This window comes from Seriola lalandi, unplaced genomic scaffold (genome assembly GCF_002814215.2).
Source record: "Seriola lalandi dorsalis isolate HSWRI2012SDOR001 ecotype SW California unplaced genomic scaffold, Sedor1 jcf7180002054954, whole genome shotgun sequence".
Lineage (NCBI taxonomy): Eukaryota > Metazoa > Chordata > Actinopteri > Carangiformes > Carangidae > Seriola > Seriola lalandi.
In genome coordinates this window covers 2,186,428-2,211,983 of record NW_019525505.1, presented here as the reverse complement: position 1 = coordinate 2,211,983, position 25,556 = coordinate 2,186,428, and the positions used below count along the sequence as shown (strand labels likewise).

Here is a 25,556-nt window from a genome sequence, read left to right as displayed (position 1 = left end):
GTGACTGACATATCTGCTTGCCATACCTGATCCTCGTTGGACACCTTTTCGTAGGTGAGGTTGGTGATTGTCACCTCATTGTTGGTCGACTTTCGGATCTCATGCTCAGGCCTCTTGCTGGCCTTGCCGGTGTAGAGGAGGTCTCGCAGGGTCTCATTATAGATCTCAACAAAGCTCGCTGTGAAGGTGAACTGAGAAATAGTTCCAATGTAATATCATGCCTATATCTATCTATATATCTATCTATATATATCTATATATATATATATATATATATCTATCTATATATATCTATATATTTATTTATATATATATATATATAAGCGCAATCAGAGTGCACACAGGAGATATAAATCAGTAGTGTGAGATGTACAGACTCTAGGTTTGTTGTGTTGGCTGGTTTTAACAATGGCACAAAGAGTATTAATTTATACCAAACAAATGCCAAAAGAAAAACCACAGTGGTGCAGTGGTTCGCACTGTCGCCTCATAACAAGAAGGTTATGGGTTAGAAACCAGATTTGTCAGCATGTTCTCTTGGTGTTCCTGCTTTCCTCCCACAAAGACATGTAGTTTAGGTTGTGTGAACGTGGCCGTGACTGGTTGTTTGTCTTTATACGTCAGCACTGTGATAGACCCCACGCTCACGCTGTGTCAGCTGGGATGGGCTTCAGCCCCATGACCCTCAAAGGATAAACGACATAGCTAATGTGTGGATGGATGGTTACAATGGGTCATTTGTTTTATTCCATTTGAAACAATAGTTAATTAAAACATTAATACTTTGTGTTTTGTGATGTCAGACATGAAAAAAATAAATATTTTAGCTCTGGTAATTGATACTACTGCTGACATCTTACACAGAAAGTACTATAGTAATTAACTGAGAAATCATTAAGCAAAATTACTTGGAGCAGCAGCCTTTGTTGGCATGATTCAACAAGTTCACACATTTTTAATGCCAGGATTTAAAAGTATGTTGATTTCACAATAGAAATAACTGACAAGTAAAAGCAACTGTAGAAGCATCCGTCTACAGTCCGTAAAAACAGGCTAAATATAATGAACATGTCTAACCAAAAAACAAAGAATTACCAAGTAACTTACAAACTATAAGCCTGAAATTAAGAATTTAAATGTGTTACAACATAACAAAGGTGTACATTTCTCAGACTGCAGTAGGAGTTCATTTTAAACTCTATAACCTACTTTCCTGGATGCACTCACATGTATGACAGCAGACACTAACCTCCCAGCCTTGTGCCCCCAGTTTCTCTGCTGCTTTGAAGATTTGCTGCACGGCTCTGGGAATGACACCTCTGCTGTCATCGAACTCCTCTCCCTCCATAGTGTACGTCTTTCCACTTCCTGTCTGGCCATAGGCAAAGCAGCAGACGTTGTAGCCGTCCAGTGCCGACTGCACCAACAGAGAGATCTCTTCAAAGACCTGAAATATATAAATAAAAAATGGTTGGTATTTTTTCATGATAGGTCACAGATTGTTTTATATACTGTATATTGTAAATTGTGATACATGTGTATTGTTTACCTCCTGTTGTGAAGCCTTGGGGCCAAACACTCGGTCAAAACTGAAGTTGTAGTTCTTCTGAGTATCTGCAGTTTTGCCTGTGTGGGACTGTAAAGCAGAAAAGGGCTCCATTTAGTCTTGTAGTTTGAGATGTGCTCATATAAACAAAAACAAATGTTTCCGTATGTCACTTGTTCTTTCAGCTGCATATGTGATGACCGGGCACAGCCCACCCCTCTGACACTGAGACGTATGTTTGTTACAATGGCTTTGACAGCCAACTCATTTAGATGCTGTTTTTCTATTCTACAATGCAATTAACTTATTAGACAATAAATACATCAGAGACAGGACTTCAGATACCTGTCATGGCCTGCAGAAAAAACGCTTCCCTGTTTCCCTAACTACAAACGTGCCTGTGAGAGTTCTGGTACACTGACAGGATTCTCACCTCCTCTGTTTTGGCCAGTGTTATCATCTTGATGTCACTGTCTGGGAGCTGGATGTGCTTGCTGAGGCCTCCATCCACCAGTGGGCGCACCCTGCAAAACACCCTAATATTGCCCTGCATGAGAAAAGTGATGGAAAAATTAGTCTCATTAGTCAGAGAGAAGGTTGTTGTTTTGGTTGTCGAGTGCCAACAACACAACAAAATACAAAAATAATCACAAACTACAAAAAGGAAAGAACTTAAATTTCCTCAGTACAGATACAGTTAGAACAGAAGTAGAGAAAAGGAAACTGTGAACGCAGCACATGGTTCAGCTGAAAGGCCTTTCACGGTGCCGTCACTGGGCTGTGTTGCATGGTTAACATGGAGACTCGCCTTGAGCTCCTGGATGGTATTGTGGAGCCGTCTGCGCTCCATTTCTCCAGCATGAAGCTCATCCTTTTGCTGGGCCACCGTCTCTTTGAGACAGCGAACCTCCTCCTCTGTGTCTCTGAGGGTTGTCTGCAGGCGGGCCAGAGTTGACTCCTGTACGGAGAGCTTCATCTGGAGAGAAAAGAAAGAACAACTTTCTCAAGATCTTGATAGGATTTCAGGAAAGTAAAAGGTCCTTGTTTTCTTGGTTAAATACCAAGTTGTTCAATAGAATAAATAACAGTCTTATATAAATCCACAGAAAAAGTATGGCAATAGTTCCATGAGAGTTCTGGACCCTTGGCAGGTCAAGTCTGTCAAATAATGGCATATTATGTAATGATGCTACACATCCAAAATAACCACAATTATCTGCTGTCCAGAAGCTGACATTATACCTTGAGAGTTTGTAGCTCTGTCTCTTGGCTGTCTCGCAGCGTCTCCATGACCTTGTATTTGACCTCTAAGTTGGAGAGCTCTTTCTGAAGAGTGTCCTTGTCACTAGACACTTTCTCCAACTCATCCCGGACTCCTGACAGTGCCTGCAGCTCCCCCTCATACTCCCTTTATTCAGCAAAAAGAAATTAAATTTGATGGATTACAAACAGATACATTAGTAACAATGGAATGTAATGACAGTAAAATGTTAAATTCAATACATTTTTCCACACTAAATGGTCTTTGCACCTGATCTGGTTCCGCTGCTTCTCGAGCTGTTTCTCCACTTCAACCACTCTTGTTTGGCTCTGGACCATCGAGCCTTTAAGAACCTCATTCTCCTGGTTGACAGATTTGACCTTGGTCTGGTAGTTACGGATCTTACCCTCCATGTCACTGACCTTACCCTTGAGGTCCCATGCTTGCCGTCGCGGGGCCCCGCCCCCACCTGTAAACAAGAGCATCATCAAGATTTGTGACAGATCTATTCAGACCTCAGTCTTCCTCAGTTTTCACAGGAGACATCTTGAAATGTCTTGGTAGAAAAAGCAAAGTATAATCTTTTCTGCTTTGCACCATTTTTCCACAGATTTTAACATTTCATGAAAACTATTAATAATAAACATAACCTCCAAACCATGGTTTGTCACTTGTCAGATAGGGTGGTAGTTGTAGTTTTCCTCTGCCATGCACACAGCCATTAACTAAGCACCAAACATTAATTTAACTGATTGGACATGATTTTGTAAAGAAAAAAAACAAGTGGAGTGGATTTTTCACCTGCTTTTGTGCCAGTGGAAACAGCAGGTTGTTTTACGTTGCCTCCCTTTGCTGCAGCTGAAGCTATAGATGGTTTCAGTACACCTGATGAGACAAAAAAACAGAAAAGGACCATGCATACAAATCAGTGCTCCAGGTGAAATTTAGTGATGAAATGCCTGTAATTCTGACATAAATATAAATCCCAGCTCACAACCTTTACTCAACTGCCCAGCAGACAGGTCATCTTACCTCTGGAAGGACCAACAGCCACAGTGGCAGCTCCCACACCTCTGACTGTCCTAGCTGTGAGGGACAAAGAGAGACAGAGAGAGCCATGTTTAATATTAGGACAAAGGCATCATTAGGCACCTCAAAATAAAGAAAATATACAAGCTTGGAGCAAAAAAGGGCTGAAACTGTGTCTAATGATACTTTGCTAGAACTAATCCCCAAAACATATGCAACCCTGGGGCATTCTGAAATGTTACAAGTGAGATCTAGAGATCTTTTTTTTCTAGAAAGATCTAGAAAAAAACACCTGCAAGAAAAGTTATGTACCGTTTCTGATCTTTGTGAAAAACAGAAAGATTCTGAAACTCGTGTTTGAGCGAGTAACTTACAAAGAGGTGCCCTAGTTGCTGCAACAAGAGGCCGCTTGCCACCGATGACTGTAGCTGCTGCCTGGGGTTTGACAGACTCTGGGTCCTTACGAAGCTTCTTCTGTAAACACAAAAAAAACCCCACCACCACCAGCATTAAGCAAGAGCGGTGATTATTGAGCTTTTTGAACTATAGAAATAATCTACTTTGTTTTGCACATGATCATTTTAGGGACAAATGTTTACCAAACGTCACGATGGAAACAAAGCAGATGAAATGAAAGATGTAGAGGGTTTTTAGTACAAACCTGAGCAGGCGCAAAGTCTTGGCCATTCTCTGAGCTGCTGCTGCTGCTGCCAAGGACCCTTTTGCTGCTTGACATAACTGGTAGGCGGGACATGCTCTGTTGAGAGTTGAGAGGTAAATTATGGTCGAACCAGAACAACACATGACATCTCAAACATGAACACTTCTGTCATTTTTCACTGTTGGATCTGAGTCACAGAGATAATAAACAGTTACCAAAACCCCCAAAGATTCAAACCTTTAAGCAAAGACATGTCCTTCCTGGACACCACCTTTGTTTGGATTGGGAAAGGTCTCCATTTAGAAACAGATTTAAAATATTTTTGTCGTGCAACGGACAGAATATTTTTCCTGTTAGTTTGAAAAGTTTTTGAGGATTCCGGAAATAGCCTATAGTTTTTTATTAAATGCATACAGAAGTACAAACTGGAGGTAGGGCATGATCTGATCTGCTACACCGGTTGTTTGAGTATAAATTAAATCTCTGTGTATATTATTAGAATCGTAAGGGAAATTAAAAAATAACCCATTTTTTACGTTAATCTCAGTCTCAGATTAAGTGTATCACACAGATTCTACGGGTGCGGTTTAACGTTAAGCTGTACCTAAGTCTCATATGAGTGAGTGTTAAGACAGCCAAAATAACAGCATCGAGTCAAATAATGTTTCTTCAAACGACAATAATCGGACAAAACGAAATGGACCGTGTTACCAGTTACCACTCTAACAACTACAACAAACTTAGGTTACGTTACAATAGTGATAGCGATGGCTAACCACGCATCCAAAGCCGATACTACCTGCTGAAACGTAACCAAACTCAAACATAAGATGTGTCGTATAGCAACGTGTTAAATAAAAATTAGCTTCGATTGTATTGCTGTTCCAACCAACCAACCAAAGTTCATGATATCACGTAAATGCCGTTAGCTTGAGCATACAGTAAACAGCTCCGATAAATTACTGGACCAGTCGTTTTTGGGCACATGTTTGCAACACGCCTTTTACAATTAGGAATAAGCAAAATTATGCGTTTTGATTTATGAAAACAATTACCTTAAACAAAGTTCAGTCTCCGCTCGCTACAATCCTCCAGCCGTTTGAATTTGAAATTGAACTATTTTGGTAGGCGCTTCGGACAAGCCGCCGTGATTGGTTGAGCCAGCATAAACCCCGCCTCCGTGTTTTTGTGTGCTTGTTACGTTCTATGGAGTGTCCCGATTGGGCGGCATATACACTGTTTGCACTGTTAATCAAGGGAATATCCAGTTGATGACTTGATAGGCGAACCAAGTCACATTTATGATTCATTATAGCCCCATCACTTAGGAAATTTGGCTCACTTCTCATTATTTCTTCATAATTAGGTGGGACTGCTGCAAAAGCTTTAGAAGAAAAGAGCTAATGGTTTTTGATTGGCAAACCAAAGTTAAAGAGGTGTCTTTTACCGTGAACTCTTCCTACAAATTCTTACTTTCCTGTAAAAAATGTTTTTTAAAACACTCACAAAAATAAGGATTTTTACACATTGAATCATCTTTTTGAAAACCTTAATTTTCTTTAATCTTAGTTCAAGTTTCATGCATGTTTCAAGCCATTAAAGCAATGTAGTTTGGCTTATGCATGAAGCAGTGCAGCTCAGTCTGTCTGCATGTGCTTCAACTCACGCAATATTACTCACATTTAAACTTAATTTTTACATCTCTTAATACTTCTTCAACAACTTCATCATACAAATCCAAGTCAGCAACACAGTTTAACTTTAGCTTGTGCAGAGGCAGCAATCCCACTGTGATTTCTTCAGAAATTACATTTTGTAGTTGGATTCCACTATTCTCTGTCCATATTTAATAGAACAGATATGGCTTTTGCCTTTCGATGTAGCATATTAAAAAAAATAAAAAATACAACAATTGAAAATTCCATGGACAAATATAAAGACGGACTAATTTTAAGACAAAAACATTAGACACCTCATCCCCAGGATAACTTGGTTCTAAGACCAATGACACCTGTGATGACCAGTAGCACCCAGCAACAAGAAACAGGAAAGCATGGCTGCTTTCCTAACATTGTTGTGGAGAATGCAATGAGAAGGGAAAGATATTTAGAGACCAAAATCTGATTTTTCCTTTTATTACATTATTTGTTACTCTCTTGCTGAAATTCCTGCATTGAATGTCCTAACTGTCCCAACTCATTTTATGCTGGGGCGAATGGGGCTGGTTAAAATTCCTCGGTCGGCCATTTTTCTTATATTAAGAAATCCTAATTTACCCAGAATTCATTGTACCACAGTCCGGCTAAAAATTGTCAAAAACTAAACTGCTTTGTGTAACAAATTAATTTAAACGTCTATCTGAAGTCTGACTATTTTATGTATTTCAGCCACAGTCAAAGTGTGGTGGTGTAACCCTGCAAATCACCTAAAAAGTAGCGGAAAACAGCCCAATCTGGCAACACTGCGCAGAGCCAGCCAATGAGGGGGAACGGGCCGGGTCAGTTGATCACGTGCTAAAACGTCACGTCTTCCGCGTTGATGTATAAAAGACAGGAGCTACCGTCAGTGGATGGGTCAACGTTAAGCGTAGCCGTTCCAGTTTGTTTTAACGTCGTGTTTTGTAACGCTGCCAAAAAAAATTCAGCGGTCATGTGATTGTTTTTCTCAGGTAGTGAAAAACAGAAACACACAGCTTGTCTGGTGTTTTGTCGGCAGAAATGTAACACAATTCATCCGCTTTTATGGCCACACGCTGTTTTACATCCACCACAACGGAGCGAGCTTTCTCCACCAAGTGTCTTTGCTTTAAAAGGTAAGATTAGTTTAACCAACTGTCCACACAGTTGTCATTAAACAGTAATAAAGACTAAGCTTATTCATGTAATTCACCATCTCTGGTTCACGTTCAGTAATTACGTGGTTTTATTAACACACACTCAGAGATGAGGGAAGCAGTTAGATCTTTTACTGAGGTGGAAGTATCAAAACCACACTGTAGAAACACCCCATGTAGAAGTCCTGCAATCACTATGTTATGTTATGTATTATTAAGATAGAAAGTAAAAGTACTCACCGCAAAGAAGTTGTCCCTGTGAGTGTATATAGTAAATCTAATTATATACTTAATACTAAATATACTAAATACTATATCATTGGATTATTATTAATGCTTGAGCTGGATATTAAAAAACGAAAAAAGGAAAATGGCAACTGATGAGGAAGTCAAGCAACTGACATGGGGAAATATTTAGCAAATAATCTTTAACAGTACTTGTGTGTGTGTGTGTGTGTGTGTGTGTGTGTGTGTGTGTGTGTGTGTGTGTGTGTGTGCTGAAATGCCACACAAATGACCATCAAACTTGTGTAATAGAATATATCGTATAGCCCATCATATATTTTATTTGAACCATCATATGCTTCCTAAAGAAAAAACAGCACAAACTTTACTTTAAGATACATGTGCAGCAGCTACAATGCTTAACTTTACTAGTTTAGATATTTTTTAGAAGGGTCCTGACATAATGAGGCTGAGTCTAAAAAACCTGAATTTTTACCGTGATATACAACATGCACAACTGAGTTTGGTTTGTTAAACTGTTCATCTCTCCTCTGTCACACATTTGACACTTCATGTCCAACCTGTTTAGTCACTTTCAGTCTTTGCTTCAATTTGCATTATTTAGTCATATTTTACAGTGGTGTCGTGTCTTTTAGTTGCACTGAAAATTAATCTGGTTTAAATTCAGATAACCTGTGAATCATTTGAATAATTTCGATAAAATTACTGAATATCTGCCACTTAATGCTTCATCTTGTGTCTGAACAGCTGTAAAAAAATATATATATATTGGGCTGCAACGATTATTTTCATCAGTGATTAATCTGATTATTTTTTAGTTTAATTGTTTAGTCTATGAAATGAAAGAGCAAAAATATATCCATCATAGTTGGGTAATCCCCTCCTTGTCATGTTCAATCACAAGTCTAAAATCCAAAGATGTTAGTGTTAGAGTTCAGTGCTGTTAATTGGACTCATTCACACTGCAAACTAGGTAGCAGAAATGGAGAATCTAATGTTATATAATGCGTTAATTGTTCAAGAGAGAAGACGTGAATTGAATCTCATGATAGACTCACACACACATAGTTTCTCAGACACTCACTCCAGACATGAGTCACATGGTGACGTTAACACTGTGTGTTTTGTCAGTAATGAAGTTAACAAGTGGATCGGGTCGACGGCCATGTAGCACAATATGTCAAGGATGCACAGTGTGTTGGTCATGTTATTGATATCTAATAATAGCTTATTAAGAATGTGCCAACCCACTTTACAAGGGAGCTTTCAATCGTTGATGTGTAAAAAAAAAAAAAAAACAATTAGTCAAATAATCAATTACTTTTAAAATTTGAATATTTTCTGTTTTTATTTTTTAGTTGTTTATGATGGAAAGTTTTGAAGTGTTTATCAGTCAAAACAAATTGGGACAGACATTTTTCACAGTTTTCTGACATTTTATTGATCCAGCGACTGATTGATTAATTGAGAATATAACCGGCAGATTAATTGATGATGAAAATCGATGTTAGTTGCTGCTGTGATTTTAAATAATTCATGGTAAAATAAATGCCACATGTCAGAACAATAACCTTTTATTTGTATCAAATCTTTCAACATGACAATAACAAATTGCTTTTAAAATTGCATAAAAAATATAATAACCGCAGCAAAGTCCTCAAATCAGATGAAATAGAATAAAAAACAATTAAAAAAATTTGTCAAATTGTGTGTTGAGAATAGAATTGAAGGAGCGCATGGATTTTGTTGACATAATTTCCTCAGGCCGGTCACTCCACAGCTTAGAGCCTTAATCTTTGTGCAATTAAAGAGGAAAAGTAGTATTTTTAAGTTTTGAGGTGTTTGTCTGAGATAATCTGAAGACGTCTCATTGGGCTTTTGTGATGACAACATTTTTTAGACCAAATGATTAATTGCTTCATTGAGACATAAGTTGGTAGATTGATCAGTCAGGAAAATAATAGTTATCAGAAGCCTAAAACACGACTTATTACAACATAAAGACACTTTCAGTGCAGTCACTTCAGACACATTGTTGTACGGAGGCTTCAAACCTGAAAGCGTTGTTGCTTTTAGTGAATATTTGTCCACTTGGGGTCAAAGTTTTGGAGCAGGTGACACTTTCCTAAGACAGACAAAATGACTGAGTGGACAGATGAACACATGAATCTGTCAGTGATCATTTGAGCTTCATTCCCAGACACAGTAACAGTTTATTGATTTGATAACCTCAGACCAGCTGCTGCAGAGGATCTTTGGCCCATTCTTGTCTGTTATGTGTGTATTGTGACAACACTGTAAAATGCTTGAGTGTTATGAAACCCACCTCAGCCCCCCCCCCCCCCCCCCCAAAAAACCAACTTATCAGATAATGTCAAACATGCACCATCAGCAGCATACTTTCCTCTCAGTTCCTGAATAGCAAGTCCCCCGCCGCTCTCATCATGAGTCGAGTTTTTCCTGTCCATCAAAGCTGAGCAGCAACAAGTGTGAGAAGTGAAACTCAGAACAGCGGCTCAGCCATTTAATAAGATTAACAGGCTCATTTAATATGCAACGTTACACTGATTGCTTTTATAAGGCCACTAATACAAATTATTTCCATGCTGTTTAAATTAATCTGTAATTTCCCAGAGACCCAAGGTGACGTCTTTACGCTCAAATATATTCAATTATCTGTCAGGTACGACATAGAAAAGCATCAAATCCCAACTCCAGCTCATTTTGTCTTCCTTTCATTTATTTTCTTTTAAATAACATTCAGAGGAAAATAAAATCCTGAGGTCTAGGAAGAGCTGATCAGTTAAACACAGATAGCACTCGCTCCACATAGATCCTATTCCTCATAGTTCAACTTTACTTCTGCTCAGTCACTGCAGGTCAGTGAACTGATAGAGATGATCTGAGTTTCCCAGACTTGTTGCAACACCTCCTCAGGTATTTCCTGTCTTATCTATTTTTCTGTCTCCTTCAGTTGTTTTAGGCTGATTTTGGTTTCCCAAACCCTTTTCAAAACCACAGTGGTCAGTGTGAAGCCGAGCCCCCGGGTGGTTTTCTTAGTTCCTGAAAAGTCGACATTTTACACAACAACAACAACAACAACAACAACAACAACAACAACAACAACAACAACCACTGTTGTGTTTGTGTTTTTTCCTTTGCTGACAGGCCCCAGTTTGTGGTTCAGCAGTGAAGCCGTTCTCCGTCTGAGCATCAGTCACTCTTGTAAGTGTCAACAACTTGTGAAAACAGGAAGTGTGTGTTCATGCCATCAGGCTTTCAGTTGTGTCACTTGACTTGATGTTTATCTCATATCCTCCTTGTGTGTGTGTGTGTGTGTGTGTCCAGCAGTTTTCCTGGTCGCCATGCTTCACTGACATCACTTTACAGACTGAGTATTTGCTGGCTGAGCTGACTGCCATGCCACAACCAAATGGCTACTCCATCAACTCGGCGCCTTCGAACGACGGCGAGGACGATGAGCCCCTCATCGAGACCGATGCAGGTGCGTTTCTGTTTGTAGCAGCCATTTTTATTTTCTACAGGTTTCAGATTCTTTGAGTTGTGTTTATATTTGTATTATATTTAATCCGCAGATTATTTTCTTGATTAATCCATTAATAGTAACAGATACCAAGGGGGAAAATGTCTTGATTTGTCCAAAAGCTAAAAATATTCACTTAATTGTAATGTAAAGACATGATAAAATTGCGAATTTTTCCGATTTGGTAACCTTAAAAAAGAGACTGTTTATGTTCATCTATTTTAAAAGAAGACGAAAAATTAATCACTTATCAAATAGTTGCAGATTAATTGTCTAATCGTTGCAGCTTTGTTTATATTTATATTTAACATAAATCTCTGATGCAAACAAAGACGTTCTCACTTCCAACTTGACATCAAGGCTGCAACTTCTGATTATTTTCTTTTCATTTTCATCAATGAATCTAACTATTGTTTTTTCAATTAACTGATTCACTGTTTAGTGTATAAAATGTCTTTTTAATGATCAAAGTACTATTATTATTTTGCCCCTGGAACTGGAGGTTGGATCAAAAACATCATTATATTTGACATGGATTCTTTTAACATGACGTATAAATATGCTGCTCTTATTTATCCATGTACATCATGGATAAGCCGTGACAAAGGGTTTTTATCTGCCCCTCCAATACTAGAGCTACACGTGGCCAAAACAACCCAAAAAATAAATAAGTAATAATAATAAATGCAGCAGTTTGGTTTATGTAGTTTATAAAATGTCATAAAAAAAGAAAAACTATCCTTCCCAGTGTCAATGAGTCAAACCTCTTGTTCAGCCCCAAATATTTTCAGTTTACTGTGATTAAAAACACAAAATCATAATATTTGAGAAGCTGAAAACAGAATTTTTCAGCATTTTTACTTGAAAAGTTATCTAAATAGTTGGTGGTGGTTTGATCCACTAATAGATTAATCGTAATGTGTTATATGCATTCATTTTGCGCAGAGACAAATTCATTTTGTTGTCGTCTCTCCTGCTAATGAAGAAAGTTTGTATGGTATTAATTTCTCTGTTTGTGACTCTGCAGTTTTGTCACATTTCAGTCTGTAAACAGGAACACCAGCAACGTAGCGTCACGTGCTGAATGTCTCTGCTCCTGTGAGCAACACAGAGAAGCAGTAACGACTGCAACAGCCTGATATTTACTTTAGTGTAAACACTTGTGGGAGTGTGACAGGTCTGTGTCTCTGTTCACTCAGCAGATTCTCTGTAGTTGTGTCAGTCACACACACACCAGCACCTCACTGGTTACATAAGATGTTAATGATCAGATGGCTGCAGTTAAACTGAAACCAACTGAAAGAAACACATATAAAGAAGATAATGCTCTTAAACGAGCAATGAGGCTTTTAGTTACAATTTAACATAGAAGCCAATTAAAAGTCATAATTGAATGATTGCTCTGTTGTGTTTCCATGTTTGTGCTGCAGTGAAAAATTGCACAATTCAAAGCCCAAACAGGAACCTGCTCATTCTGTATTTACAGCTCTTGAAATGTGTGTGGAAACACTCAGCACTGTGATTCTCTAAAATCAGTATTTACATAAGAAAACTTTGTAAACACAGGAAATAATCAGGAAATGTGTTTAAAATCACACGTGTCAGAAGTTTATAGATAAATAAAAATACCTCTTTATCATATGAACTTTATCTATAATTTATATGGTCAAAAATGACTATGTAATGTAATGAAAAATAAGAGACAAGTCATTAAAAAAAATACATACAGTATATATATTACAGTATGTTGGACTATATAAGTGAAGTGTGCAAACATTTGTGCCAGCAGGGATCAGCAGTGTAACTCCATCAGCCATGATGTGTGAACTGTTGTTTACAGTATTATCATATAGGTGTATTTTTGAATAATAAGTACAATATATATAATAATATGACAAGATAAGATAAAATATTCCTTTATTAGTCCCACAGTGGGAAATGTGCAGTATTACAGCAGCAAAGTGACAGTGCAAAGAAAGAAAAACTGCAGAATGACAATATCAAGTACTTAAAAAAGATAAATAATATAATAATTTATATTTTATTTATAATATTTAAATATAACAGAAACAAAAAAGTTACCAGCAGATAAGTGATATTGCACAGATGGTGTTTTAAATTGTTGCACATGGTGAATTGTCAGTCTTTGGTGTGTGTGGTCTGTTGAGTGCGTATAGTTCAGACCAGTAATAAAACAATACTGTGAAGTAGATATAATAGAATGGAACAGAATCGTTGTTGTCCTGTGAAAACCATGAATCCCAATGTAATAGTGCATGTTTCAGATAATCCAGTGTGAAGTAACACTTTGATTAATTAATTAACACCATAATTCTGTATCTAATATATTTAAAATGACTACAGTAGGAGATACATGGTTTCCAGCCACATGTAAATACCGTTGTACCGTGTGTGAACAGTTCCTCCTCAGTGCTGCTCGGCTCGCCTCAACCTCGCCTTCCTCATGTTCCTGGGGTTCTCCGTGGTCTACGGTCTCCGTGTCAACCTCAGTGTTGCCATGGTCGCCATGGTCAACACCACTGACCCCAGACCAGCCCAGAACAGGTCCATCATCCACGCTTGTCCACTGCCGCCAGGGACGGAAAACAATAGTGACGCGTTCCTACAACCTGGGGGGGTAAAGTTTCAATCTTTATCTTCCTTTTTACATTTTTCAGGGAATCTGCAGGTTTTTTAAACCTGATTAAATATCATTCAGTCAGATCATGTACTCTGTATTCAGCAGATGTAGGTCACCGATCCACCTTGTCTTCCTGTCTCTCCCTGTTTTTATGAATGACTGTTATTATAAATACTCCCTCTCTCTCCCTCTCTCTCCCCCCTCTCCGTCCCCAGACCCCTCAGTACCCGTGGGACTCGGAGACTCAGGGCTGGCTCCTGGGGGCTTTCTTCTTCGGCTACCTGATCACACAGATCCCTGGAGGTTACCTGGCCGGTCACTACGGGGGGAGTATCTTCATGGGTTTGGGTGTGCTGGGCACGGCTGCCCTCACCCTCCTCACCCCTCTGGCTGCTCAGTTCGGGCCGTACTGGCTGTTTGCACTGCGAGCTTTGGAGGGCTTCGGGGAGGTAAGAGGAGGAACCTGCTGGAAATGCACAGTGTGGATTTTCGGCGTTGTACCTCGAGTTTACAGAGAAGTTTCTTTTTTCATATAAACAGAACAGTACATCAACAAAACAAAAATCACACATCCACAACAAAATACAAAATAAAGCAATGGTGGAGTTGTCCGGAGATATAAGTATATTCTCTCTGACTCTCGACTCTCTCCATGACCAAAATATCTGACAACTCCCAGCCGCTGTTCCTGATTTGGAGCGTTTACATTCAGCCAGTTTCTGACAACACCTTTCTTATTTGCTGAGATTTTATTTGTAATTAAATATTTCATATTATTTGGGATTTCATATCCAGAAATAGTTTTACCAACTCCGTTAACATTTTCCCAATATAGCCTTATACAGCCTCCCACAGTGATGTTGTGCAGGAAGTTGCCTGTTTTTATTTCGGGTGTGCAGAATTCCCTCCACACTAGTGAGTGTGTGGATGTGCAGCAATAGACTGATACATCCGTTTGCTGATAAATCAAACTGATTACAGTTTTTGGCTTTTAGTGAAATATTGAATGTTGACAATGATGGAAACGATTGCCTCACCACAAATATGTAAAACCAGTGAATAAAATCTGCCACTTTTATATATTTCTATTCAGGTTTTCAGCAAATTAGTTCTTCATTAAAAGATTTGAAAGATCTTCTATCGGTGTAAGTGAGTTTCTGTCAAACTTGTAGCTCAAATTTGAACAGAATTTAAACGAGAAATTCTTTGAATGATGTGAAAATTAAGAGTTTAGTATAAAGATGAACAGCTGGGGGCGCTAGTTCTCCAGTCGGGTCCCATTACACCATTGCAGAAGAAGATGATGTAATTGAAAGCGCTCCAATCAAACCTCAAACTGTGAAAAAAAATATGGAACATGATGGAGATGTGGCATTTATGTGATTCATGTATTAATTTGAGGAATGTCACAGTCTCCTCATCGCTCCTCACTGATCTGTTTCTCGTCTGTTTCTATTGATTCAACATCTCCTCCTCATCCAAGGGTAAAATCATTTTTGGGATGTTTTGAGATATTTTTCACTCAGGGTCTTTTTTCAAGTGCAAATTGAAACCATGCATTAAAACACGTTATGTGATCTGTGCACTGTTTCAGAAGCTTTTATAAAACCTCACGTTGCTGCGCATCAACATTCTTTACTGGAAAATCAGCAAAATAAAATGTTTCTGTTTGGCGTTCACCACTGTGTCTCGCTCTTCGTCTGCCTCCATGTTTCCTCAGGGCGTAACATTCCCGGCCATGATGGCGATGTGGGCTCGGTGGGCCCCTCCTCTGGAGCGCTCTCGCCTGATGACCCTGTCGGGATCCGGGGCCAGCTTTGGAGCCTTCCTGGCTCTGCCGCTCACCGGCTACATCTGCCAAACTCTGGGCTGGCCTGCTGTCTTCTACCTCTGTGGTGAGGGAGGGAACTGCACACAAACCTGAATACAGTCACATGCTCAGATACATCATGGCACACCTTAGTCTCTCCCTGGAAAGACACCGGGGCTGGAGAAAGCAGCTGCACTGCACAATAATAAATAATTTAAACATTCAGGACATTCATTTCCTGTCTGATAAATATGGTTAACATGTAAGAAAGTAAATATTTGTTGCTGGATTTATATAGAAATCAATTATCGGTAAAGAAGCACAAAAAGAATGTTTTACCATGAGAAAAATAACCTGAGATATTTGATCATTTCATACATCTGATATTAAAGCATTATCTCTCGTGGGTTATGATGATGTGACCTCTTCTCCGACTGGACTCCCAAAGCCAATAAAATACTGCTCCACTTCACGTGATGCATTTACAGCAGTTTGACTTTGTTATGACATTTGGCCTGAATTCAATTCCTTTAATCATTCACCACCCTGAACAGTAAAAGTCTGACTCCCTCCCTCCCTCTTTGTCTTCCAGGGGGTGCCGGCTGCCTCTGGGCCGTCTTTTGGTTTATTTTTGTGTCTGATGACCCTCGCACTCATCGTCGAATCAGCAAAGAGGAGAGAGATTACATCATAAACTCTATTGGACCTCAGGTGCACATGAAACATTAAGAGACATTTTATTTACTGCAGCATCTTGCATTTGTCAATCTTCCACTAAAAATGACAGAAGATATGAAATGAAGCCTGAGGACTCAGAGGAAAATAATATAATCTCAGCTTTCTTCTTCTTCTTAGATTGTGTGAGTGAGATGCTGAGAGGACAGTGTTGGTGAGATGTAAAACTCAGGCCTCTCAAAGCTTTAAATCTTAGATATAGATACATGGAAGAAGTAGAATCACCTCCTGGTGGTTGCCTGCCACCTCCACTCAGACTAGTTTCAGGTTACAGCCAGAGTCTTATAAAATATTAAGCATTTGTCTGAATTTTTGTGTGAAATCTTGAGTAATGGCTATAAAGTGTTTTGTGAGGTCACCACGACCTTGACCATTGACCTTTGACCTTTGAGCACCGAAATCTAATCAGTTCATCCTTGAGTCCAAGTGAATGTTTGTGTCAAATTTGAAGAAGTTCTGTCGAGGTGTTACTGGGATTTTTACAAAATTTGTGAATATTTGGCATAAGTTTTAATATTTTCTATGACTGTGGATAAACAGAGATGTAACCTGAGACTAGTCTGAGTGGAGGAGGCAGACAACCACCAGGAGGTGATTCTAGTTTTAGTCAAAGATCCTAATAACTATACATCTATGCCTTTAAACAGAATCATCTTCTCTTTCCCACATCTAAAATAAAAACTTTCTTGTCCATGAATGTGTAATATGTGACCTTACAGTCTCCTTAACCCTTAAGGTTCATAAACTCAGTTGAGAACTGTTTTTATAGAATCATTATTTATTGCTAAATGAGGATTTCTTTCCCACAGTGGATGTGAGATATCAGTCCTGTGCTGTATGTGTCATGTGTTTGAAGATCTCCTGGTCTAATGATCTAAACTGAATCTGCAGGGTAAAGGTCACGGCTGGTCCGTGCCCGTGCTGCCCATGATGGTGTCCGTCCCCCTGTGGGCGATCATCATCACCCAGATGTGTTCAAACTGGTCCTTCTACACCCTGCTCACCTCTCTGCCCACCTACATGAACGACATCCTGCACTTTGACCTCCAGTCGGTGAGTGGGGTCTCCCTCGGTCTCATCCACATGCGCTCACTAAAAGCAACACAGCGGATGTTTTGTGCTTTGGCCTGTTGTTCCATTCGGACTCATTCATGTGTTCACAGAGGATTATTTCCTCCAGTACTACACTTTAACTCTCACTGTGTTGTGTTCAAGAGCACTGGGATTATTTCAAAAGTTAAATAATGATAAATGCCTGGAGTTTAGTAGTTTTACAATAAATAACAGTTGTTGCTTCTCAAATGTGAAGATTTGATGCTTTTCTCTGTTTTATATCATGTAAAAATCTTTGGGCTGTTGGTTGGACAAAAAAAAACAACAATTTGACCACATCACTTTAGGATGACATTTTATAGGCTAAATAATAAGTTGATTAATAAAAAGATATTCCACAGATAAATTAATAACTGAATGGATAATGATAATAATGGAAGTGTCTCACTTGCATGTCGGAGAATGTTAAAACTGATTGAAAAATATAAGACAATTATAAGAAATACCTCTGCACACAAGATTATTATGATGATCAGAAGTAAACCTTCTTACTTTGAGGTGTTTTAAATCTTTCAATCATTTTTGATCACAAAATCAATCTTCTCTTTTTTTTTTGCTTTGTTTTTGTTTTTTTTTTGATTGTGCTTGTTACTTTCCATCACACACTCTGCTGAAAGGCAGATATGTTCGTGTTGATATGTTTGAACTAAAGTCTAAGTACCCAGAAATATTTAGTTTTCAATGATATAAAAAGCAGGAGTTGAGAGGCAGATTTTGTTATCATTGGTCAGAGCCAGGCTAGCTGTTTCCCTCCGTTTCCAGTCTTTATGCTAAGCTAAAATAATCTAACCATCTCCTGGCTGTAGCTTATTTATTCTACAGACATGAGGGTTGTATCGATCTCCTCCTCTAACGCTCAGCAACAGAGAGAAAGGTGTATTTGTTTAAACTTTACTGAGGTGTCAGACATGATTTTACTGTCTGTGTTCTCATCACCTACATGTTGAGTTTTTCTCAGACAGCCCCAAACTTCACTAAGTCACTGTTGGAATTATAACAGAATTATACAGTAATGTTCTCACTTCCCCATCTCTTAAAACTGGACAAGGACAATCAGCCTTTATGCATCAAATCCCAACAAACATCTGAAGGAACCTTCCTCTCTGAAGAATTTAGGAGATTTGTTTCTAGAATAACTTCAGGCACCTTAAGAAACAAAATCTCATTAGACCCTAGGAGCTGGATCTTGGGAGACATACAAGGACTTAATGTGGACTACAGTGTTTGTGCTTTTTACTTTTGTGAACTTATTAATGGAAAATGTCTTGTTTGCCTCAATAAAAACATTTCCAACAACCCCTCTCTCTCTCTCTCTCTCTCTCTCTCTCTCTCTCTCTCTCTCTCTCTCTCTCTCTCTCTCTCTCTCTCTCCTCAGAACGGTTTCCTGTCCGCTCTGCCGTACCTCGGCAGCTGGTTGTTCTCCACGCTGTCCGGGGTCGTGGCCGACAGCCTCATCGAGAAGAAGGTGTTCAGCGTCACCGTCGTACGGAAGCTCTTCACACTCACAGGCAAGTGAACTGAGTCCTCCCAGATTCTTATTGTGTCCTGTCTGTCGCAGACACCTGCACATGCACGATTACTTCTGTCTGACTGTCACAGGTCAGGGGAACCAGGTTAGGAGAAAGTAAACAGACCCACATTAAACGTCTTGTCAGTGTGAGTGTTTTATGTTTGGATGTGTCCCTCCTCTCTCTGCAGGGATGTTGCTGCCTGCAGCTTTCCTCGCCGCCTTGGGTTACGCCGGCTGCAGCCACATCCTCACCGTCACCTTCCTCACACTGTCCACAACCACAGGAGGGACCAGCTCCGCCGGAGTCTTCATCAACCAGATAGACATCGCTCCTCGGTGGGTGGTGCCGTCATTTCCTTTCCTTTTTCATTTATTTGGACGAGCGCTGCAACTAACATTTATTCTCACAGTGAAACAGATAAAAACAGCAAATCATGACATTTTTAAAGGGAATTTTTTTCATCTTTCTTGTTTAATGACTTAAACGATGCACAAGCAAATAATTGGTTAATCACTTAATCATTTCAGTTTTAATCAAGTCTCAGACATATGAGAATTAATATGATCACTGTATTTATGTGGACAGGGTTTGATGAGTGGCTCATGCTCCAGTTTTGGTCATTAATCATCTTCAGTAGCTGTAGTACAATATGTAATGTCATGGAAAGTAGAACACAGTCTTTGTTTTGTTTCTGTCCTCTGCAGATACGCAGGATTTCTCCTGGGAATCACCAACACGTTCGGGACCATTCCTGGTGTCGTGGCACCGATCGTTACAGGATACTTCACAAAAGACGTAAGTCCCTAAAAACCAAACCAGTCATCTGAAGGTGACATCACTACATCTGCAGCAGATGTGTTGAGGGGAGACTGAGCAGTAGCGGCCCACACACTTACAGTGCGTGTTAAAGTTAAACTGATATAAACTTTTGTAGTTGTTTTTTTGGAGGTTGACCTGTAGTATTTATTTTGAGCTTTAGATGTCAACATCTTTATGAAGAAAAAAACTGGATTTCACTTGTTCTGTGCAGAAATTGTTCTCGTCAGAGTGAAAAGCTCCGTCATAATCATCACTAGACATCACAAGTGATGAAAACTCATTTGAATTTCCAGTTGCACCTGCTGTTTTGAAGTTCAAACTTAGACTAGTTTTAACCTAAATGTAAGTGTTTGCTACGTGTTGTTGTACATGTTATTAAATGAAAACAGGTTGATTTGCACAAACTCATTTTTTCAGAGATTATTTGTCACCATATATTTATGCCCTTTAACTACTGAACCAACTGATAACACTGACATTGCAAAGAGTAATGTGGATTACAGTCGACATACCTGCTCTGATATTTGGTAAATGCTGTTTAATAATGATGTAAAATTTCACAGAAATAACAAACATACCTCAAACAATAAAAGGTGACGCCAAAAGTGACCAAATGAGTAAATTACGTCAGTTAGCTTAGCATAATCAGATGTTTCCCTCTCATTCTAAGCTGTATAAATATTACTGACTCTCAAACACAGATATGATTAAAACAAAGTAGTAATTACATTTATTTACACATTGCTTCACTCTTTACCAGCTTAGACATTTCTTAAGTTTTAATAGTTATGGTCCCCTTATAAACTTTATATAACTTTTCATTACTTTCATGCAAAAACCTAAGTGCCAGCTTTTCCCTTCTCAGCATACTTAGGAACAGTTACAGATAAATACACAAAATACCTGTGACCGTACGAGTCATTTCAGTGACTCACTACCAATCTTCTTCTTCTCTGGTTGTCAGCACACGCTGGAGGGCTGGAGGATGGTGTTCTGGGTCGCAGCCGGGATCAACGTCGGTGGCGCTCTCTTCTACATGATATTTGGCAGCGGGAAGATTCAGCCATGGGCCGTCACAGAGGAGGAGAGGGCAGAGGCGGGGAAAAAGAGGAGCAGGTCCATCTCGACATGAACATAAATACATCCGACACATCGCCATGACACAAAGACAACACCACAGACAAAACTGTAAAAGACAGATATACAGTTACAGGATTTTAATTAGTGTACTGAGAGTCAGAGACTTAGAGTTCTGCCTCTGTGAATTGATATATATATATATATCATACAAAATGAAGAGTGTGAGAGGTTTATCTCCACAGAAAAAACAGATATAAAAAATGTGGCCACAGAACAATAGTATTAGGTAAACAAGGCTAAACATTCATATCATTCAACTGCTATATCTTGGTGACGTAATATTGGTTTCCACAGTGTTTTATCTATAATATGTAGCTGTGTTTCTGGGGCCAGTTGCACAAAACGCCTTAGGTTAAGATTTTTACTTAAAGTCTGAGTTAACTTTCCTTAAAATAAAAGCTTCTCCTTTAGTCTTCTCCTTAAGGTTTCATTATAATGTTCACTTATATTTAAAGTTTTCTCCTTATCTTAAGGAAACTTAAAGTCAGTTAAACCGTTGCACAAAAGACCGTAGCAACCAAAGTAAGGGAAAAAACGAAACCTCTGTTCTCCTCAGAACAAGAGGCTGAGATAACAGGAATCACAACAGCAAATCAACAGTCTCTATGAAAACAGTAGAATTTCACTACTATTGGCTATTGATTGACTACTGACATGATTCAACAGCTGCTGGACGCTCGCTGCCATTCCCGGTCAAGTTGTTGTTTTTTCTTTTATTTCTCTTCTGTTTACTGTTGAAGAAAAGTTTAGTTTTAAAGTACAACTCTTTGCATTAGACCAATATTTACATTATGACCAGCAATATTTGCACAATATACAGTATAATTCATGGACTACACAACACCTCAGGTCAGACCAAATCAAATCAATCACATTCATGTTTCATAGACTTTTTTTTTTTAAGCTTTTTCTTGGACAATGAAGGAAATGGGTTGGAAAGTTTTGTGATCAAAGCACATGCCTTTAGCTGCTTTGTTTACAGCCGTGTCTGTTTTCTGACCACTTCTCGTCTGTCCAGCACGACCAAAACAAGCACTTTCCACGTACAAAGATACACCAGCAGCCTTATGTTTGATATTAATATTTAGCAAAATAAACTTTGTAGCGGAAGGTTTTATCCAGTGTTGAGGAAACCAAAGCATCTTCCACTGCCAGGATCTGAACGTTATTATTCTAAGTACCTTACTATAATAATTTATCAGAACACTATAGTTTTGTGTTTAACTCTTAAGGAATAACTGGATGTTTCAGTTTTCAGGTCACTTTCCCACCAAGATGCTGCCTTTATCCTTAATCTCTTCTACTACAATAATTATTGTTTTTATGCAACAAAGACTTTTTAAGAAAAAAAAAAAAAAACATTTTTATAAATTCATGCAGTTTATCAAAGTACACTGTGATTGTAAATACATGATTTTGTTGTTTTTAAAAGGATGCAATAATTTATTTACCTTCTCTGTGCTTGGGAAATGTGTGATGTTATACAGATGTGTTCAAGTTTTAGTTCATTTTATTGTGAAAAGAATCAAGAAGGAGGAAAAAGACTCAAAATCTGAGTGGAGTCATGTCGCACATGTTAAGCATTTTAGTTTATATAGACAGTTTGTACATGTGTCAACGTTATTGCATCGTCGCAGTTTGTTATAATCTGACATACAGCAGAGGAGATGTACACGGGCACATATGTGGCGAAAACCAACATTTAAAGGTTTCCAGGATTCAAGATGCTGTTACTGAACCAGTCATGATGTGATGTCTCTTCTGCTGCTGCTGCACCAAGGTGTCACACAAAGCTGCTTTTATATCATGACTTTATGCCAGTGATGCAGATTCTTGTGACCCATCATGACTAAACATATACCCAAGTGATGAGGAGATCTGCTGAGCCAAAGCCTGGACTCCCCTCCCTTCCTTTTGACCAGCCACCAAAAATATCTCTGTTGTTTTCTTCATATATATATTTTTTTTATCTTCATTTGACTATAACATTTAGTCTAATGTTAATTTTATCTCCCAACATAAACGTTTATACTGTGTGTAAATCCTCTTTCAACAGGAGAATGTACGCTCGTTTTTCCAGTTTATTAGGAACACTCGTCGTTTTATGTTGAAACTGTTTCAGAGAGCTGTTGTGTTGTTGTGATCCAGATTTCACTTTAACAGCACCACAGACAGAACAACCACAACTTCGTTCAAAATAATCACACAGCTGAATCAGCACCTCTCTAAAACAGTTTCAGTAAAAATTCATTACAATCTTCAAGAATAAATTGACAACTGTGTGTAATTCTGGTGAAAAAATATTAATTTCCTATATATAAAATTAAGATTTGACAAATTGACTACTATCAAAAAAGAAAACCAGAATTAGCATAATAAGACTCGCCATGTGTGATTTATGTGTAATTCTAGAACGTACACTCCTCAGGGACAAAAGTACAGACAGGTCCTCGGTGCCTGAGACACAAAGAAACAACACATTTTGTTTTTATTTACAGTATCGGTGTGTTTCCTTCTTTAATGCATGCTACTGCTGTTAGTAATGTTTACTTAGTAATCTCTCCAGATAAACACACAGATTGTCCTCCGTCTTGTTTGAGTCCACCAGCTGTTTGGATGTTTTCATGAATCTGTTGAGGAGTTTATTTCCACTGCATCGGGTTTTTGATACATATCAAATAGGTACATTAAGAAAAAAGAAACATAAATAAATAAAAAGATGAATGAAAAATAGAGTTAAAGAGAAAAAGCTTCTCAATTGGAAGAGGTCATAATACAAGTAGATAGATAGATACTTTATTTATCCTTTATAAATAAAGTCTTTTATTTAACTCCTATTGAAATACAGTTGTTTTCGTGAATTTACATTGATGGACGTGGTATTTGACAAGAAAACTATACAAAATAAACTTGTTAATATCAGACCACAAATTCTGTGTGTAGTGTAATTATACATAATTCCTCCTTGCACCCACTAGGTGGCGCAAGGAAATCAATATTGGCTGTTTGTCTCTGGGCTTTCAAAATGGAAAGACCAAAAAAACCTAAAAAAAAAAGTAATAATAACACACACACACACACACACACACACACACACACACACTGTGTAAACCCAGTATGGTGGGTTTTAATTCAAACCAGTGATAATCATGAGTAATGAGTAATATGCATTATATTTTTGTGTATATCAGCAAAGCAATTAATTATTTCAAATTTGTTCCCTCCTTAATTCCCCCGTTTTCATAATATTGTCTTAAAGTTTTTCATATTAGCAGATTAATTTAATTAAGTTGACTCAGTACATCCAGTTCTGTGAATATTAAAAATGAATTTGTTATTAAAAAATAAATAAATCATTCTATTATCCTAAATAATCGTCGTGTACACTCTTGAATATTTGTTTGTTATTGTTTATTTGATCACTTGTTTTCTATTGCATTTACTTCCGTTGTAATTTCTTCAGTTACGCACAGACATGCGTCTCTTCATCGCTGTGTCCTCTTGGTGGTGTATGTTGACAGAGTGGTGGTAGTTTACTCAGGGAGTTTCTCCTGTTACCTGGACGGTGCTGGAGTTTGCATCAGATTTTCGGGAGAATGACCCGGATGTTCTTGGTGTGAAGCCGGAAGTGCAGCAGGATTTGTCGTCCTCATGTCAACAAGACGTTCACTCCCCGTTTATTTATACACTTTATACACAGCTTTATCTGAACGACAGCGTTTTAATTAGCATAATAAATGTTCCATATAAAGTAAGTTATGAAATATACTATTAGTTTATGGTTTGAATATATATATATACATATGTCTTTTCTCGACTATGAAACAACACAGTGACTTCAATTTACTTTTCTTCTCGTTTCAAAATGATGCCAAACCGCATTTAAATTTTAATAAATTTATAATGACAGTGGAGCAGAGGTGGAAGAAGTTGCCTACTTAGATATTTTACTTCAGTAAAAGTAGAAATACTGCAGTGTAGAAATACTCTGAGCAGTAGAACTCAAAAGCCTACATGTACAAAGTAAAAAACAAAACATATAGCCTACTACCAAAAGTAAAAGTACTCATTACATATCATTATATTACTTTAATGCAGGTAAAGGCTCAGCTAATTTAACTACTTTATATACTGCTATGGAGACAGTGAATTTCTCCCTGGGGATCAATAAAGTCTTATCTGATCTTAATAACCTACATCATAATATAGTTGATCAGATTCTCTCTGATAATTATTTTGTATATTAACGGACTTTTGCCACTTTTCTCTCATTTAATTTTTACGACACAGGAGTAATGTTAATTTTCTATTGACACTTCCTTTACTTTGCCCTTGACCTCACAGTTTTTCTTCTATTTTGCTTTACCACATACCACTGACCAGATTGCTTTTTTAAATGATGACATTTGTAAATAACATGGTTCATAAAATACTACTGGACCAGAAACCTCACCACTTTCATGTACTCAAAATACCCCTGACCCTATAAACATTTTTAGAAGAAAACACTTCACTCAGTGACAAGAGTAAACTTGAGTTTATTTTTACAGTCCAATAAAACATACAGTATCAAGCAAAATAATGGGTATTATTTTTATTATTATTATAGTATATGGGTCAAATAATGAAAGAGACCTTGAAAGGTACCAGGTCCAAAGAGAGATTTC

The 25,556-nt window shown here is 38.1% G+C and overlaps 2 protein-coding genes across 3 annotated transcripts in view; one reads left to right on the top strand and one right to left on the bottom strand.

Annotated features, from left to right (window-relative positions):
- Positions 1–5,602, bottom strand: part of kifc1 (kinesin family member C1) — an 8,724-nt gene extending 3,122 nt beyond the window's left edge. The window contains exons 1-12 of the mRNA XM_023394807.2: positions 5,553–5,602; positions 4,498–4,593; positions 4,211–4,310; positions 3,840–3,893; positions 3,609–3,692; positions 3,078–3,276; positions 2,789–2,954; positions 2,355–2,522; positions 1,980–2,093; positions 1,550–1,636; positions 1,250–1,447; positions 27–191 (exon numbers count right to left, since the gene is read on the bottom strand). Coding sequence (XP_023250575.1) covers positions 27–191; positions 1,250–1,447; positions 1,550–1,636; positions 1,980–2,093; positions 2,355–2,522; positions 2,789–2,954; positions 3,078–3,276; positions 3,609–3,692; positions 3,840–3,893; positions 4,211–4,310; positions 4,498–4,590 — 1,428 coding nt within the window. The 5' untranslated portion in view covers positions 4,591–4,593; positions 5,553–5,602. The remainder of the gene's footprint in view (positions 1–26; positions 192–1,249; positions 1,448–1,549; positions 1,637–1,979; positions 2,094–2,354; positions 2,523–2,788; positions 2,955–3,077; positions 3,277–3,608; positions 3,693–3,839; positions 3,894–4,210; positions 4,311–4,497; positions 4,594–5,552) is intronic.
- A 1,534-nt stretch (positions 5,603–7,136) lies between these two features.
- Positions 7,137–23,820, top strand: LOC111645653 (sialin). Of its 2 annotated transcripts, none has more exons than XM_023394938.2 (12): positions 7,137–7,309; positions 10,745–10,801; positions 10,928–11,081; positions 13,541–13,758; positions 13,977–14,210; positions 15,482–15,656; positions 16,164–16,282; positions 17,198–17,359; positions 18,795–18,927; positions 19,118–19,265; positions 19,635–19,725; positions 20,714–23,820. In XM_023394938.2, the coding sequence occupies exons 3-12, from the start codon at positions 10,997–10,999 to the stop codon at positions 20,879–20,881; spliced, it is 1,533 nt and encodes a 510-aa protein (XP_023250706.1). In that variant the 5' UTR covers positions 7,137–7,309; positions 10,745–10,801; positions 10,928–10,996; the 3' UTR covers positions 20,882–23,820. The 2 variants fall into 2 exon arrangements, with proteins under 2 accessions (XP_023250706.1, XP_023250705.1); XM_023394937.2 differs by having other exon boundaries at positions 7,138–7,309; positions 10,925–11,081.
- Positions 23,821–25,556: the final 1,736 nt, after the last annotated feature.